The 19,249-nt window shown below is 43.7% G+C and overlaps 1 protein-coding gene across 2 annotated transcripts in view; it reads right to left on the bottom strand.

The window, feature by feature from the left end:
- The window catches only part of SMTNL2 (smoothelin like 2), a 92,528-nt gene extending 76,655 nt beyond the window's left edge, over positions 1 to 15,873 (bottom strand). The window contains exon 1 of one of the 2 annotated variants that reach the window (XM_033922680.1): positions 15,366 to 15,873. In XM_033922680.1, coding sequence (XP_033778571.1) covers positions 15,366 to 15,710 — 345 coding nt within the window. In that variant the 5' untranslated portion in view covers positions 15,711 to 15,873. The remainder of the gene's footprint in view (positions 1 to 15,365) is intronic. The other variant, XM_033922679.1, reaches the window with a different exon arrangement.
- Between the last annotated feature and the right edge of the window lie 3,376 nt (positions 15,874 to 19,249).

The raw sequence follows: 19,249 nt of genomic DNA on the forward strand, positions 1-19,249 counted from the left end.
ATGGAGGGAGAAGCATATATCGCTCCTTGTGTATTGTGTTCAGTTCTGGCCGCTGTATCTCAAAAAAGATATAATGCAATTAGAAATGGTTTTAATAACTGGTCTTCTACTATCTGGAAAAATCCCTGAGGCGCTCCTTAGGGTTCTCCACTTTTGCCGACACTGTTTAATGTGTACCTTTCTTCTCTGGGCTTTCTATTGTGTAATTTGGGTATAAAACTATTCAGCTATGCTTATGATATTACAATCATCATCCCTTGAGGCACTGTTTTATCCCATAGTATTCATATGATTGAGTCCGTCCTGAAATTGATGGATTCATAGAGGCATGAATTTAAGCTCAAACTGAATCATGATAAGACTAAATTTGTTTTTGCTTCATCTCATAAGACTCCCCATGAACCATCAATTAGCATAAATTCAACGTTATATACGATACATCCAACGATCAAAATACTGGGAAGTTGACCGTATTTTGAAATTTCTGCTCTCAAACTTCTGGTTCAAGCGTTGTTGCAGAGTCTTCTTTTTTTTTTTTTTTTTTTAGTTCAAAGAGTTTTATTGATTTTATAAAAGATGAAATACAAAGCCAACAATATGCGTGCTCCAACAAGGAGCACATTATAACAATGTCTTTACTGCAACATTTACTTAACAAGCACTAAGAAAAATATGGCCAGACTTAAGATTGTTTCAGAATACAGCAGTTAGACTAATCTATGGCCTGAAGAAATATGATCATGTGACACCGTTTTATCGTGAATTACATTGGCTTCTCATGGAGGCTCATGTTATATGTTTAAATTGGGTTGGCTTTGCTACAAAGTTGCTTGTGGCACTTCCCCGCTCTATTTGGCTGACAGATTTCTTATAGCATCCTATAGGAATAGTAGAAGATCACGTGCCCTTTTTATTTTTACATCCGTTCAGGGTTGTAAAAGTAAGAAATTTCTTGATCATACATTAGCATATCAAGCGGCTTCCCATGATCAAGAATTTCGATCGTTGCTCTTATCAACATTTAGGAACTCGGTTGAAAACTTATCTCTTTTCAAAATATTTGACAGAATAGTTCTACTGTGTTTTCTTCTGTAATTTTCATTTATAATCTTTTGTAAACCGCGTTGAACTTATGGTTATGCGATCTAGAAACACGATGTTATGTTCACAGAAGAGCGACCAAAATGCTAAAGAGGAAAGGCTAAAGAGATTGCGACTCTTCAGCTTAGAAAAGAGACGGCTAAGGGGGGATGTGATTAAAGGTCTATAAAATCCTGAGTGGTGAACAATGGGCAAAAAGTGAATTGATTTTTTTTCACTCTTTCAAAAAGTACAAAGACCGGGGGACACTCAATGAAATTAAATGGAAATACTTTTTAAAACAAATAGAAGGAAATATTTTTTTTTTCACTCAACAAGTAATTAAGTTTTGGAACGCATTGCCTGAGCATGTGGTAACAGTGATTAGCACAGCCGGATTTAAAAAAAGGTTTGGACAAGTTCCTGGAGGAAAAGTTCATAGTCTGCTATTGAGTCAGACATGGGAGAAGCCACTGCTTGTCCTGGGATCGGTAACATGGAATGTTGCTACTGTTTGGGTTTTTGACAGGTGTTTGATACTCTGGATTTGCCACTGTGGAATCAGGATACTGGGCTAGATGGACCCAGTATGGCTATTCTTATGTTCTTATGGGTGCTAGGGGCTGCTCTTTGACTGACTTGCCCAACTTGCTTAGTCCATAAATACTGTTGACTGCAAACTGAACTCATCTGAGTGTGCACAACATTTATTTTTAACATATAACACTTGAAGTCAGGGCTGCTCAATTCCGGTCCTGGAGATCTACTGGCAGGCCAGGTTTTCAGGATATCCACAATGAATATGCATGAGAGAGATTTGCCTGCACTGCCTTCTTGGTATGTAAATCTCTCTCATGCATGTTCATTGTGGAGATCCTGAAAACCTGGCCTGCCAGTAGATCTCGAGGGCCGGAATTAGGCAGTCCTGCTTTAAGTAATTTGCTAACAATAGACATTAAAATACATCAAAGATTGCTACTGCAAAAAAATGAAAAGTCATAACTTGCAAAATGGCCAAATAAGCCTGCAAAATATTCCTCCAGACCTAGCATAGTAAAGGGGGGGTGGGGGGGTAGACCGCCCCAGGCCCCATCCCTTCCCTGCCCCCATACCTCTTTAAAATCTTTGCCAGCACAAGCAACTACTGTAGCCTACTGCTCATGCCAGCCTGGAATCACTTCTGGGTTGCCGGTCCAGGAAGTGACATCAGAGGGAAAGCCGGCACCAGAGCGAGCAGCAGCCAGAGCAGGCGCTTGTGCTGGCAAAAATTTAAAGATGGGGGTGGGAAGGGAGGGCGCGAGTGTGGCATGGGGGCATGGACAGAGCGGGAGGGTTGGCGCAGAAGGAGAGGGGAGAGGGCAGAGAGGAGGGTGTGGAAATAGGTGCCATCACCTCGGGTGCCTCCTACCCTCGCTCTGCCACTGCCTCCAGACATGCGTTTAATAATAATTTTTACCATTGGGTGTTGCGTAACTTAGCGTATCCAACGGAAACCTTTTCACTTAACTGATAACTCCTGGAAGAACAGTGCTGCTTTAGAAATAACTAGCTGTGCAATGCCAGCCAGCTCAAAAGAAAACGGATTGATAACCCGGGAAACACTGATGAAATTCTTTAAAGAACAAATTTCCAGAATGGTCGAACGCCAGTAATTTCTGATTACACTAATCCCTGCTCGTATTATGAGCTTACACACATGTATCAAATTTGTTTGCCGTTAATGGCAGTCCAGAGCTTCAATGTAATTTGTTTTGTATGCTCTTGGAATACAATTTAAACTGGAAAAAATCTTCTAAAGGAAATGGAATCCAGACTTGCATTTCCTCCCAGGAGAAGACCTTACATGGCTTTGCCGTCTCCGTAATGTCACCGAGTTAAACGCAGACCAGAGGGCCATCCAATTCAACCTTCTTTATGCGTCATTAATCTTAATACTACTAAAGGTGAAAACATGTCAGATTTGCTACTTTTATCTGGAAATAAAAAACTGGCCAAAGCAGCGCTGATTTTGTGCCAAACAGCTTTGGGAAGCCAATATATTTCAAGGCCCTTTCAACAGTCAATGCCAAAGAGGTTAGTGGCACCTAACAAACCCCTTTCACTAAGGTGCGCTAATCAAATTAGCATGCTTTAAACGCTAATGCTATGGATGCGTTAATCAGTTAGCGTACCTTAGTAAAAGAGGGGGTTAGTTTATCTGCCCTGAGCTTTCTGGGAGGGCGGGAAATAAAAATGATCATTGGTTTTGGTTTTTGCCCCCTCTTTATTTTACGGCTTGCCGCCACAGCCAGTGCTAAACACAGAGCTATGGTTTTGTTAAGGGGGGGGGGGGGTGATATTTATGTGCTTTTGCACTTTTTGGAAATTATAAATCTGAACTTTGCTTGCTCTGGTTTTCATATACGTGTAAGCACTGGTATTTATAATCACCATCACACATTTATATCTCACCCATTCTTTTTTTCTTTTCAGCATTTAAGGTTTTTATCACATCCACTACTGACTCATTCATTCATATACTGTCTTAATTAACAGAATATATGCTCACACATATATGCCTACATTTTATAGGACCCCTGAGGAAGGCATTTCAGCCGAAACATGGACCGTGTTGGGTCCATATCATCGCTTTTTCACGTGGAGGAGATTGTAATTTTTAAGCGTTGGATAGAATAAACACCCGCATCGCGAACATCCTCTCCACAGTATTTTTCTTTGTTTTTGGCACCTAACAGACCAACAGGCCAGGAGAGAAGCTTCCTTTTCCCTCCTGAGCTCAAACTCTTCTCTAAATCCATCCCTTCCTCCAGGTTCTCTCTTCTTTCTCTAAGTCCTTCTTAGAGGGGATGTGGGCAGGGGCAGAGAGAATGAGGCAAGAGCTCGAGCGGGAGAATATGGGGAGGAAGGCTGGGGGCAAGAGCAGGGAAGGGTTCGGAGCAAGACAAGAGTTAAAGTGAGAACAAACTTGGGTAGAAAAAAAGAGACAGCCTGGAGGCAGGAACAGGAAGTACTATTTTCTGTATAATTAGAATAAGTCATCAGTGTAAAATGTCTTGGTCTCCAGGATCCAGTTCTAAGTTTCTGCACCTGTACATATATGACTTACATAATGTTTACATGTTGAAAAAAAAAAGCTAGATTTTGTCTTGCCAGCTGATCTGGCTTTTTCATTGAATAATTAACTCTCTTCCAAATGGGACTCTTGTGAGTCAAATAGTCTAGTATAGGATCCTAAATATTTTTCCCTGTTCCCGCGGGAACTCATTTTCCCATCCAGTTCCTGTGAGTTCTTTTCCTGTCCCTACCCAATCCATGCAAGCTCCGTCCTCATCTGCACAAACCTCAAAACACTTTAAACTATAAGTAGCAACATTCTAAAGCTCAGATTGTGATGTCCTAATGCATCCGATGTTATGTTCAAAGAAGAGCGACCAAAATGATAAAGAGAACTCCTCTCGTATGAGCAAAGGCTAAAGAGATTGCGGCTCTTCAGCTTAGAAAAGAGAAGGTTGAATGCATTCCACCAACGCCTAAGCTCTGTCCTCATCTGCACAAGCCTCAAACACTTTAAAATCATAAGTGTTTGAGCCTTGTGCAGTTAAGACAGAGCTTACAGGAATGGAGCAGGGACAGGGACAACGACAAAACTTGCGGGGACAGGGAAATTGTGTTTTGGCGGGGACAGGGACAAATTTGTTCTCTATTAAGAAACTTAACAAATGTACTTTCACTAAATAAAGGCATTGGAAAGTTGCCCCCACATGGTACTCCATTGTAAGCCAAAAATCCGTTAACTTTAATATAAGGTTTCCTGGTGGGCACACAGAAGCTCAAAAGTATGTCTACTCCAGGAAGTCATATGTAGAAGCACCTCTAAAGGCTCTACCTGTATATTGTGGTTGATTGTTTCTTACACTAATTATTCTGGAACAAGGAATGGTCCTTCTGCCTGGATTCATAGATGTAAGAGGAGTTACCCCTTGGAGGGAAAACTGAAGTTATAGAAGTGCCAAACCTAGGAGTATTTTGCCTTTGCTCCTTCTCCCTGGCTATTGCGCTTATACAAAGGGAGGCAGTGGCAAGTTAGTTCAGCCAGTGCACAGGGGAAGGGAAGGACTGAAAAAAACAGAAAGAAAGCCAATTCAGATGCTTTACTGGTCCCTGGTGGAACCTGGATGGAGGACAGACAACCTCTACTGTATTCAAAGGAATTGCAAGATCGAGGAGGAAGGAGCAAGACTCCCTGCTCTCCCAGCTGATTGTGTCTTCTCTTCCCCCCCCCCTTATGCATTTTAGATTTTGTCAGCCGCCCAGCTGTCTTTGTGAGGCGGGCGGGATAGCAAATTCTCAATAAACGTGAAACTCAAAACTTTGCAGGAAGCCCCAAAAGCAGAAACCTACAAAACAATCCCATCTAGTTTGGAACCGCAGGCTCAATCAATTCCACCTAGTCAAAGTCTGTAGGTGCTGAAATTATTCTTTTCCTAGTTGGCTTCTGTCTCTGTTGCTTGCTAAGCTTTGTCTCGTGTTTTGCCTACATCATCCAAGTTTTAAGTAAACCCTTTAGTTCAGAACTGCAATTTCTGGCCTGGACTAACTTACTGGTTGAAAACAGTGCCAAGTGGTTGGACTCCTATGCAAATCGGTCTCCCAGCTCTACAGCTGACGTAAGTGCAGGCAGCTTTCTATCCCTCCCTCCCAGGGCCAGTTTTAGGCATGCTGGATGTCTGTCTTCATCCAATAAGTGTAGTAAGGAAGGAGGGGGGAGGATCCGCCCCAGGCACTGTCTTGCTCGGGGCCCCGGCACCCTTCCTTCTCCCCCCTGCCGCACGCCAGTGAAGTAGCCTGAGGAGAGAAGTAATGTGGGTATAATGACGCTATGAGTCGGTTCAGCGAATGGCTACCAGGATGGTTTTGGGGCTCAGGGAACTCACGTATGAAGAAAGGTTAAAAAAACTGCGGATGTACTCACTGGAGGAGCGAAGAGAGAGAGGGGACATGATTGAGACCTTTAAGTATATTACTGGGCGTATAGAGGTGAAAGATGATATCTTCAGTCTTACAGGGCCCTCAGTAACCAGAGGTCACTCGCTGAAAATCAGGGGAGGGAAATTTCAGGGTGATGCGAGGAAGTACTTCTTCACTGAAAGGGTGGTAGATCATTGGAACGAGCTGCCTCAGAGGGTGATTGAGGCCAGCAGCGTGTTAGATTTCAAGAGAAAATGGGATATTCATGTGGGATCTCTAGGAGAGTAAGAATCAGGGAGTGGGTCATTGGTATGGGCAGACTCGATGGGCTATAGCCCTTTTCTGCCGTCAATTTCTATGTTTCTATGTTTCTAGCGGAATCTGAGGTGCACGGCACTGAAGTGGAGAGATATGGCTTAGCGGTAGTCCGGTGAGAAGCACATTGCAGTAATCCAAACGAGAGGTGATGAGGGTGTAGATGAGGGTCTTGACAGCTTGCTCGGAAAAGAAAGGACAGATTTGAGCAATATTATTGAGAAAGAAACGACAAGTTTTGGCAGTCTGTTGGATATGAGAGGAGAAGGACAGCGAGCGTCAAAGATGACCCCGAGGTTGTGATCCGATGAGACAGGGAGGATGAGGGCGTTATCTTTTTTGGTGGCACGGGCAGGGGATCCTCAGGTCACCTCTCACTGTCTCGCTCCTCCTGTGGCCCAGTAAGGAGATCCCAGGATCAGGAGGGACCAGGCTGACAAAAATCTGAATGTGAGTATAAAGGAACCGATCGTTTTCTATAAAAGCCATAACTTCTCTTTTTTTTTTTTTTTTTTTTCTTTATTCATTTTTAAAACTTCAATTGTGCACAAAAGATGATGCATTTACATAAAATATTAACATTACAGCACAATAAATTTAATAGAATAAAGACAAGACATGATAACTTCTAATGAATTTTAAGATTTTATGCCACTTTTATTCTGAAAATAACTTTTTTTTTCCACACCAACTAAAGGTTTACTTTTTCTAAAGACAGCCATGTTTGTAGGGCATCAGGAAGTGCAATTGAAGAAACATATCTAGAAAGAAATCTCACCCACAAAGCAATAGACAGTAAAATTATGATGTGATTATACAAACACATCAAAAAAGGGTAAACTTGAAGGATAAATGCCTCAATACACGATAAATTAGGGTTACCATATCGCTCCAGAAAAAAAGAGGAAAGATTGAGAATTCCGGGTTTTACTTCCACTGAAAGCAACGGAAGTAAAACCCGGATGTCTCAATCTGTCCTCCTTTTTCTGGAAACAGATATGAAATAATGTGCACACAGATGATTATAACACTCGGTGCTCAGAGAACCGTTTTTAGCTTATGAGACCACTATTGATATGGCTCAATTCTCAATCATTGCATTGGTCCCTGTAGTATCGTTAAGTATAATGCTCTCTCACTTTTTTTAAACTATTTTTTAAATACTTTTTGTCTTTTTAAATGCTCAACTTCAAAACAGACTTAGCTTTTAATGCAGGGGTTCAACGGGTTCTGACGCGTTTCGCCATGCTGCCTCAGAGAACCCGCATCAACACGAACTTAATTCTGCCCCCACCATGTCTGTTTTCGCTTCAACCACTCTTGCTAAGACCTATTGCTAAGCTAAAAACGGTTCTCTGAGCACTGAGAAGTGTTATAATTACTTGTGTGCACATTAGGTCATATCTGTTGCAGTTTAGTGCACTTGGGGCAATTAATTATTCCTGAATATATATTTGGATCTCCTTTTTCTGGAGCCATATGGTAACCCTAGAATAAATATATATACAGTATCTATATATATGCAATGGTACACTGTTTTGTTTTATGTTAGAAATAAAGGAAAGCCCACTGGAGAATGCCACTAAATGAAGTGTAGGTGGCTCAGTGGCAGTAATAAAGAGAACCTGTGTTCAGTTCCCAGTTCAGGTTTTCCACTCTCCCAGTTGGCCAGGACTGGGGTGCTACAAAGGCAGCACTTACAGCCCCTGAAAGAAGGAAGCCCCATTCACTACTCAGCAACAAAACCCTGTGGCTGAATTAAGGCCTCTAGATGCAGAGTTCCCAAAGGCACCCGGCGCTCGTCTCTTGGCCAAAGACCTCATTACAATTAGCGGGGCTAAAGTGGAAGGGCTTATAAAATAATGGAGGTTCCCAGTTCTGACAGAGCAGGAAACCTCTGTCAGAAACTAGACGATGCCTTGGAATGCTGCCCCTGTTATGAAATCTTGCTGGTCAAATACTCAGTGCTTCGTAATTTCCTTAAGACTGTCTCTCATGCACAAAACAAACATCCTATTCAAATATTTATTTGAACAACAAAACCTGCTGAGTTTTGAAGTAGAGATTGTGCCTTTTTATAAGACACTGCCAAGTCAGATAGTGAAGATATGAGTCTCTAATATGCTTATAAAACTGATTAAAAAAAAAAAAAGAAAAAGATATGAACTAAGGGAAGGGCAGATGGAGGCAGCAGCCTGAGGGCCCTGAGCTCCCAGAAGGCCTACATCAGCCATTGTGACATCACTGATGAGGTTGGCTCTTAGGCATTGGTGCAATTGAGGCATCATGACATCACAGTATCTGCTCTGGATACCAGAGACTGACATTCTTTAGTGTTTACCTCAACTTCAGTCCTTCTACACCAGCATTCTTCAATGCAAGGCTTGAGGGTCAGTGGCTGGGCCCATTCGTACTCTGATTCTTCCCTCTCTCCTTCAAGAATAACATGGGGATGGTCTTCCACGGTTAACCGCAGGGACCGGGAACGGGACAAATTCTGTTCCCGCATCATTCTCTACACGAAGTCCCAATCATTTCTGAAACATCAGCGCCAGTGGCTTCACCTATTGGCATCAGTACTGCTACCTTTTCGTGGCAAGGGACAGCAAAGGAGATGAATGACCTAAGTCCTGGAAAGAGGCTGGAGGCTCATCTTGATTTTTTTTATTTTTCCAAATTTACAAGGGGGTGCTGAAAGGTTCTCAGCCCAACCAACCGACTTCCTAAATTTTGAGCGTTATTTTGCCACTGTAGCTGAAAAGAGTGTTATCTTATTTCGGTGAGTGCCAATGTGCAGAAACGAAATTCTGTGTTTTGACATTGTTTCACATCGTTGACTGTGCCACGTCATTCTCTTCTTGGTTGGGCTGAGAACTTTTCAGCACCCCCTCATAGCATGTCTTTTCAGTATTAGTTTAGGGCAGGGGTAAAGAACTCCAGTCCTCGAGAGCCGTATTCCAGTCGGGTTTTCAGGATTTCCCCAATGAAGATGCATGAGATCTATTTGCATGCACTGCTTTCAATGCATATTCATTGGGGAAATCCTGAAAACCCGACTGGAATACGGCTCTCGAGGACCGGAGTTCCCTACCCCTGGTTTAGGGTATTCCCTTTCCACAGTGGTCTTATATAAGTTTGTACATGATACAATGGAGTCAGAAGAAGCAGCAGCAGGATTAACCCCATCAGCCAAACTGCTCTAACCATTCTGATAATGCCTCCTGGTACAGTCTGGTATTCCTTAGTGTTTATTTATCTATTTTAAAAATTTATATACCGTTTAAGCCAGTGGTTCCCAAACCTGTCCTGGGAGACCCCCAGCCAGTCAGGTTTTCAAGATATCCCTAATGAATATGCATGAGAGAGATTTGCATACCTGTCACTTCCATTATATGCAAATCTCTCTCATGCATATTCATTAGAGATATCTTGAAAACCTGACTGGCTGGGGGTCCCCCAGGACAGGTTTGGGAACCACTGGTTTAAATCTAAACAGTTTACCTATCATTATGTACATAATTCAATAAGACAAATAAAAATCAAACTTTAACATATAATCATCGGAAAATCATGAGAAGTGCCCATCACAAGAACAATCGCAAAGATCAGTTCCTAGAAAAAGGCACAAACAAATAACTGCGTTTTTAATAGCTTTCTGAAATTACCCTTGTCGTAAGATTTTTGTAATTGACTGACAAATGAGTTCCACAATTTGACTCCCGCACAGCAAAAGGTCATTTCACTGGTCTCGGCATATTTTGGATTAGCATTTGTTTTGAATAACGCTGAATTCTCAGAACGCAGAGACCTAGATGGTAAATAATTTGGTTAGAAGCATAACTACAAAACCCACAATGCATTGGGATGTAAGTCCTAAAACACGCCTACCCTCCTCCTCTGTCAACACCTGGGTAGTCACTTGTCAACTCTGAGGAAAGCGGTTTTTCAAGGTGCTACTGATCGTGGTCCCCTCGTACCTTCTCCAGGAACTGATAATTCCGATGGCTTATTTATTAGAAGTGCTCCAAACGCTTTTTTTTTTTTTTTTTTCCTGACTAGTTTACATTATCTGTCTGATTTTCAAAGTAAAAAAAAAAAAAAAAAATCACTTTTGCTGGCTTCTTACTAGGAAGACAAAAAGATCCAAGGAGGAAGAGCACCAGGGAATGACCGGAGAGGGAAAAAGAATACAAAACAGGGCTGCCAAGTTCCGTTCCAGATGGCAGGGAAATGTACAGTATATCCTTAAAGGAATTGTTTTGTTAAATTCTTTTCTAGGAACATTCTCGCCCAACCCTCTCTGAATTTGGCTATTACAATATATATTTTTTTTTTCTTGTTAGCCGACAGATTCGTCAAAGCACCTGAAACCCTGAAGCTTCTTGGAGTTTAGGAACATCCCCACCCCCTCACACGCGCGCGCACTTGATCTAAATCCAGAACAGAATTGGAGGGGGGGGGGGGGGAAGCCTAGTGGAAGCCCAGAGCATAGTACTCATTCATCTGAGGTACTAATACATCGTGAGTTCAGCAGACGAGTTAAAGCTTAATTATGGAATCATGGTAGTAACAGAGCAAATCACGTCACCATTTTATGATTAAGAGATACATGTACATCTACACATTTAAAACTATCCTCTAGCTACATTTCTGACTTATCTTGATGTGAAACATAAGAACAGCTTTACTGGGTCAGACCAATGGTCCTCACGGTGGCCAATCCAGGTCACTAGTACGTGGCCAAAACCCAAGGAGTAGCAATATTCCATGCTACCAATCCAGGACAAGCAGTGGCGTCCCCCGAGTCTGTCTCAATAACAGACTATGGACTTTTCCTCCAGGAACTTGTCCAAACCTTTTTTAAAACCAGCTACACCAGGGGTCTCAAAGTCCCTCCTTGAGGGCCGCAATCCAGTTCGGTTTTCAGGATTTTCCCAATGAATATACATGAGATCTATGTGTATGCACTGCTTTTAATACATGTTCATTGGGGAAATCCTGTAAACCGGACTGGATTGCGGCCCTCAAGGAGGGACTTTGAGATCCCTGAGCTACATTAATCACTCTTACCACAACCTCTGGCAACGCGGGTCCCGAGCTGAGTGAAAAAGAAATGTCCTCCTATTGGTTTTAAAAGTATTTCCCTGTAACTTCATCGAGTGTCCCCCTAGTCTGTAATTTTTGACGGAGTGAAAAATCGATCCACCTGTACCCGTTCTACTCCACTCAGGATTTTGTAGACTTCAATCATATCTCCCCTCAGCCGTCTCTTTTCCAAGCTGAAGAGCCGTAACCTTTTTAGTCTTTCCTCATACGAGAGGAGTTCCATCCCCTTTATTATCTTGGTTGCTCTTTGAACTTTTTCTAGTGCCGCTATATCTTTCTTGAGATAAGGAAACCAGAATTGAACGTAATACTCCAGATGAGGTCGCACCATGGTGCGATACAGAGTATAACATTCTTAGTCTTGCTCTTTGAAGTTCTGTTTTCCTGCTTCTCTTTGTGATGGCTCTATATCGATAATGAGAAACCGTCCAGGTTTCTCGGGAAGAAGATTTTCCTCAAACTATTTTGAACGGAAACTACCAATTCAGATCATTTTTACCTTTACAACAAAACAGCACTGCTTATCAGGGGAAAATGCAATTTTCATTATACACTTTTCATTATACACCTCTCTTATCGCAAATGGGAAACCCCACTGAGCAGGGTTTCCCAAACTTGTCCTAATCACCCCCACAGTCAGTCAGATTTCGAGACTATTTATCCACGACAAGTACAAATATAAGAGATGCGACTAGGATGGAAAATTGGATAAGAAAGGTGAATTTAAGGTTTGTGAATTTTCTCAAAGATTGCAAGATTTCTGCAAGGGCCCGTGACATTGCAATACTGTTTGGAAGCATTAGAACTGGGGGGGGGGGGGGGGGGTGGAATCGGATACCATCATTTCTAAAGGTTTTACAATCTCCCCTATTAACTGCCTTTTCGCTCAAAGCAGTTTATAATACAGTAAAGTTCGCAGGCATTCATTCGTCATGCTTGGTTGGGCTGCAAACTTTTCAGCGGCCCCTCATAATCCATTCAATGCTGTGCAGGGAGTAAGTAATATTGTGGAAAGCACCGCCACTGGGATATAAGGAGTGCTTCTAGTTCACTTCAATTTAGGAAAATGGTTAACACTTTGCAGTTTCAGAAATGTTGTTCGGTAAATGATTGAGTTAGGAAGAATTTTGTTTTTATGATGTAGTCCTGTGTTATTAGATTCGCCAGTTTGTGGACTCGCGCTGGAAATATTACTATAATGTAAAAAACAAAAAGTTTGATGAAGGTATAGGTTACTTTGTAATTTATAAATGATAATGTTACTTTCCTTAAATATCTGCACAGTGGTGTACCAAGGGGTGGGGAGCAGACCACCCCAGGTGCAAGCATGAAGGGGGGTGTTCCCAGCCTTGGGGTCATGGCCCAGGAACTTCCAGGTGGGGGGAGAACAACAGGCAGGGTCGTGGCTCTGCTGCGATCCCCAGGGCAGGCAGGAGATTTAGCCGCGATCCCTCAGATGGCTCCTGGCAGCGCTGAAGATGAGGCGGCAGGCCGGTTCCCCCAGCGGCAGCAATCAGCCAATTGCTGGTCGCTGGGGCATGCTGGAGGATTGAGGGCGCATGTGCGGACTTCCACGCTTGCGCAGAAGGAGCCGGGACTAGGCCAGAGGCGTGGGAGCACGTCAAAGACTTTCAGAGGGCCAGGAAGAGCAGAAGAGGGTCCAGGGAAGGAGTTAGAAGGCAGCGGGCAGGTGAGTGGACTCCAGCTAGGTAAACGCTGGGGTCCGGAAGAGTTGTCAGGCCAGGGCTGAGACCTGCCAGAGCGGATCCCATCGTGTTTTCCATACAGATGGTGAGGGGAGGGGATGTGTCAAAAAATGATGGACCCTGGGTGTCACATATGCTAGGTACGCCACCGTATCTGCATAGAGTATGAAAAATGCTTTGATTGTACCTACAGAATGGCGATATATCAAATCTATGACCCTGACACTATGAATACCAGCTTTTCTGTACAAGTTATTTATGCTTATTTCAAATTACTTATAAACAAAATTGAAAAAACAAATTAAAAAACCTGACTGGCTGTAGAGGCCACCAGGGCAAGGTTTTAAGTCCTGAAATAGACTGAAAACCCAAAAGGCAGCACATTCCATCATGCGGTATCTACCTATTTAACCCCTCCCCCCTTTAAAAAAAATGTAGTGCCGTTTTTAGCGCCAGCCAGGGCGGTAACAGCTCTGACACTCATACGATTATTGAAGCTGCTACCACCGCGCCTGGCGCTATAAACCGCACTACGGTTTTGTAAAAAAAAAAAAGAGTGTGGTAGGGTAAATGCATACATATTTAAACACTCCCACACAAAATATTCAGAATATAAATTTCTGTCTCTCACCCCAAGTGACCGTGATCCAGTCCTGCTTTTACCCCTTTGCATACAGGAAACTGTAATTATGATATCCCTGATTCTAAGCGTCTTATTTAAATGATATAGGAGCGGGATGGCACTTGCTGATAGGAATAAGGAGCACAGGTTAACTGCATTTAATAGACTACGGTCTGAAACCAGTGCCAAAATATTCATCCTAAGGTTGCCAAGTTAGTCCAGGGAGGCTGACCCAGTCCTGATTTCACACCATTGCTGATTTGAAAATGTAGTTTCAAGTTTCTTGATTTTTAATATACCGACCATCAACGGGTATCTAGCCGGTTTACAATAAAAAGATAAAATAGGAGTAAAATAATGCTTATATAGTAAAATTAATAAAAAAAGAGTAGAGGGGAAGTGAACATTAAGGATGTTTGACAATGACAGACATGAAAGTGAGGTTGAAGAGGGAAGGAGGGGGAAAGTTACATTATTAGTGGTGAAGAGAAAGAAAAAAGAAAAGAAAGAAAAAACAAAAAGGTTTGATTGTAAGAGGGAGGGGAAGGGAAGGAACAGAAGGGGGTGAGGTCGCTTCATAAAAGCGGTTGGGTGAATTGGTGATGGAAGATTCATGGGCAATAAAATGTGTCTTGAAATAAGAATGTTTTCAGATTAGTTCAGCTTTCCTTAGCAAAAATTCAGAACTACATAGGGCAGACAGGCCGGGAGTAAAGCACAGGCACACTAGACAGGTGCTTAGAGCAGTCAGTTTAGCAGGGTTTAAAAAAAAAAAAAAGTTTGGAGAATTTCCTAAACGAAAAGTCCCAAAAATCATTATTAAGATGGACTTGGGAAAATCCACTGCTTATTTCTAAGATAAGCAGTCTAAAATCTGTTTTACTCTTTAGGGATCTTGCCAGATACTTGTGACCTGGATTGGGCACTGCTGGAAACAGGATACTGGGGCGGATGACCATCAGTCTGTCCCAGTTGACAGCGCTTATGTTCTTAATTGTTTAGGAAAAGCCCTCTCAGATATGCTAATTCAATGGACCCCCCCAAGGTGGTTGACAAAAAAGCAGAGTTGGGAGTGAGGAGGGGAGTCACTCAGAGTCTATCTCTGCTCCCCACTCTTGGTCCAACATGCTTGTTTGCCTAGAGCAGGGGTAGGGAACTCCAGTCCTCAAGAACCGTATTCCAGTCGGGTTTTCAGGATTTCCCCAATGAACATGCATTGAAAACAGCGCATGCAAATAGATCTCATGCATATTCACTGAGGAAATCCTGAAAACCCAACTGGAATACGGCTCTGGAGGACTGGAGTTCCCTACCCCTGGCCTAGAGTCCACTAAAGCAGCGGTTCCCAACCCTGTCCTGGAGGACCACCAGGCCAGTCGGGTTTTGACGATAGCCCTCATGAATATGCATGGTGCAGATTTGCATGCAGATCTCTCTCATGCATATTCATGAGGGCTATCCTCAAAACCCGACTGGCCAGGGTCGGGAACCACTGCCCTAAAGGGTTAATCCTTCCCTGAGAGCAAAACCAGGGCTGGCTCAGCATCTGGGTCCCCTTCCCCACTCACCTGTGCTGCGCCGCCCATGGCCAGGAGCGCCTGGCCCGAGAACCTGGTGGCGGGGGCGCCCTCGGGCAAGGAGCTGCTCAACAGCTCCACCTGGCGGCAGAGGCACTCGAGCTGGCCGCGCAGCCGCCGGTTCTCCTGCTGCAGGTCGGCCACCGAGCTGGCCAGGGGTCCGGCCATGCGGAGCACGTCCTCCACGCGCCGGTCCACGCCTTTCTTGAACACCTGGATGTCCGCGTGGATCTCCCGCACGGCGCCCCGCAGGGTGTCCTCGTAGCGCCCCAGCGCCTCGCACACAGTGCGGGCATCCCGGCTGCTCAGGTCGGCAATCTCGCTGCTGGTGTCCATCCCCGGCGCGGGACGAGTGGCACCGGAGCCCTCAGGGTCCAGCCTCCAACATGCCCTCCCCCCCCAAGTCCTTTGCAGCCGGTCAGTGCGGGCAGATGTGGTCTCAGAAGGGACCCAAAGCTGCACTCCTTAGCGTGGGCATGTACACAGTGGGAGGAGAGAGATGCGCTCCAACCGGAGGAGGGAGGGAAAGCAAGCAAAAGGGGAGGAGAGCTAGTCTCTGTAACCTGAGTCCCCCCTACTGAACGTCCTTATCACTCTCCCTGGGGGCACAGACAGAAGAGACTCATGGGCTGCCCACATGGCTCTTATTTATCCTCTTGATGTGCTCCCAACAGCTGGATGCCAGGGGGCAGGGGGGGGCATCCCATTCCAAGCACATCTCCTAGCCTTCCGCGAGCACAATTCATACTCACAGCATCCTAGAAAAGCAGTTTCTGGCAGAATCCGCCTGAGGTCAAGCACCAAGTGAGCCTTTCCACAGTGGTTTGACGGCAGGTGCCAGCTGTGCCTTGGCTTTTTCTTTTCACCGTTGTAGATGGCATTAACATTTACGTGGCAAAACGTTTACATATGTAAACGTATACTTACAGAAATGCCTGAAATCTTAATATGCACGTTGATGGAACATAGCTTGCAGGTGGACATTCGTATTGGTTTGTGCCCTTACACATGTAACTTATAGAATTCTATGTTATGCACTGTGCCTGTATCTCTGGACTAGGTGCAAACATTCACCCCCAGTTCTGTGTAGAGAGTTGCACGGGGACAGAAATCCCATCCATCCCCGCCCGTCCCCGCCAGGATCCTCTCCGTCCCCACCCGTCCTCGTCAGGATCCTCTCCGTCCCCACCCATCCCCGCAAGGAATTACTTCCATCCCCGCCTGTCCCTCCATAAAAAGCAGCGATTACTTCTGACAGGATCATCAATTCCACAGTTTCTTTTGTGTTTGCGCTGCTGTTTTCCTTTGGTGGAACCCCTTTTTTGTTTTCTGTTCAGATAATTAACTTACAACCCCCCTCTTTTACTAAGACTGACGTGTCCATTATATTATATGGACGAACCCAGCTTCCAAAGCCTTCCATCCCCATGGGAGTCCCATTGGCTAGAGGGGGGTCCCCGTGGGAGTCCTGTGGGCCAGAGGGGGATCCCCGTGGGAGTCCCGTGGGCCAGAGGGGGGTCCCCGTGGGAATCCCGTGGGTTAGGAGGGGATTCCCGTGATCCCCGTTCCCTTGCAGACCTCTAGTTCTGTGTCTGACCCCTTCGAAAGCTACTTCTGTATCCTCTCGTCCCTATATAGTTACTAAACCATCTCTTTGTATGCTTCTATAGGTATCCTGTCTTCATCCTCCCCAGGAGCCCAGAACGGGTTACAAGTATACATACTCAAAGTTTTCAGGAACAGAGATATACGTACTACAGGATCAAAACACAAAGCTATAGAATCAATAACTTGCAACTTATAGAGAATGTGACTAAGAACACATGCTTTGCAGACTCTACGAAAATAAATCATAGAGTCACGAATGGGCATTAACATATCTGCAGTGAAAGGTAGAAGAACTGGTCGGCAGGCACAGCGGTTCTGAGGTAAGGTCTGTCAAACTTTGAGACCAGAATTGATCCGGTCCATGAAAAGAAGCGTCTTTACTGCGTTCCGGAAGGTCAGAGGGTCATCAATTGCCCCAAAGGCAGGAGGGAGTTGATGCCATAATTTAGGTATGCTATAGGACAAACTCGCAGCCCGCCAGGTACTATTTTCAGGCCCTCGGTATGTTTATCATAATCACAAAAGTAAAATAAAACCGTTTCTTGATCATATGTCTCTTTAGCTGTAAATGACAATATTATTATTAAGACTTAGCCAAAAAGAAAGATTTATAAACTATAAAGAGTTTTACCGCATGCAAAATTGTCATTTCTTTAATAAGACATTAACTATTTTTTTTCTGCGGCCCTCCAAGTACCTACAAATCCAAAACGTGGCTCTTCTAAGGGTTTGACTTTGAGACCACTGGCTAAACTGTAACCATGACATCCTGTTTGTCTTTGGAAAGCAGAGCTGAGATTGTGATGTCATAATGCCTCATTCCACCAATAAGAGACAGGCTCATCAGTGATGTCACAATGGCTTGATTGTCCTGTTCTCCCCTCTGCCCTCCGACCCAGCCAGCAGATTAACTGTTCCCCTTGACTCAGTGGTCTCAAACTCGCGGCCTGCCAGGTACTACTTTGAGGCCCTCGGTATGTTTATCATAATCACAAAAGTAAAATAAAACCGTTTCTTGATCATATGTCTCTTTAGCTGTAAATGACAATATTATTATTAAGACTTAGCCAAAAAGAAAGATTTATAAACTATAAAGAGTTTTACCGCATGCAAAATTGTCATTTCTTTAATAAGACATTAACTATTTTTTTTCTGCGGCCCTCCAAGTACCTACAAATCCAAAACGTGGCTCTTCTAAGGGTTTGACTTTGAGACCACTGGCTAAACTGTAACCATGACATCCTGTTTGTCTTTGGAAAGCAGAGCTGAGATTGTGATGTCATAATGCCTCATTCCACCAATAAGAGACAGGCTCATCAGTGATGTCACAATGGCTTGATTGTCCTGTTCTCCCCTCTGCCCTCCGACCCAGCCAGCAGATTAACTGTTCCCCTTGACTCAGTGGTCTCAAACTCGCGGCCTGCCAGGTACTACTTTGAGGCCCTCGGTATGTTTATCATAATCACAAAAGTAAAATAAAACCGTTTCTTGATCATATGTCTCTTTAGCTGTAAATGACAATATTATTATTAAGACTTAGCCAAAAAGAAAGATTTATAAACTATAAAGAGTTTTACCGCATGCAAAATTGTCATTTCTTTAATAAGACATTAACTATTTTTTTTCTGCGGCCCTCCAAGTACCTACAAATCCAAAACGTGGCTCTTCTAAGGGTTTGACTTTGAGACCACTGGCTAAACTGTAACCATGACATCCTGTTTGTCTTTGGAAAGCAGAGCTGAGATTGTGATGTCATAATGCCTCATTCCACCAATAAGAGACAGGCTCATCAGTGATGTCACAATGGCTTGATTGTCCTGTTCTCCCCTCTGCCCTCCGACCCAGCCAGCAGATTAACTGTTCCCCTTGACTCAGTGGTCTCAAACTCGCGGCCTGCCAGGTACTACTTTGAGGCCCTCGGTATGTTTATCATAATCACAAAAGTAAAATAAAACCGTTTCTTGATCATATGTCTCTTTAGCTGTAAATGACAATATTATTATTAAGACTTAGCCAAAAAGAAAGATTTATAAACTATAAAGAGTTTTACCGCATGCAAAATTGTCATTTCTTTAATAAGACATTAACTATTTTTTTTCTGCGGCCCTCCAAGTACCTACAAATCCAAAACGTGGCTCTTCTAAGGGTTTGACTTTGAGACCACTGGCTAAACTGTAACCATGACATCCTGTTTGTCTTTGGAAAGCAGAGCTGAGATTGTGATGTCATAATGCCTCATTCCACCAATAAGAGACAGGCTCATCAGT

This window comes from Geotrypetes seraphini, chromosome 15, assembly GCF_902459505.1.
Source record: "Geotrypetes seraphini chromosome 15, aGeoSer1.1, whole genome shotgun sequence".
NCBI classification, from domain to species: Eukaryota; Metazoa; Chordata; class Amphibia; order Gymnophiona; family Dermophiidae; genus Geotrypetes; species Geotrypetes seraphini.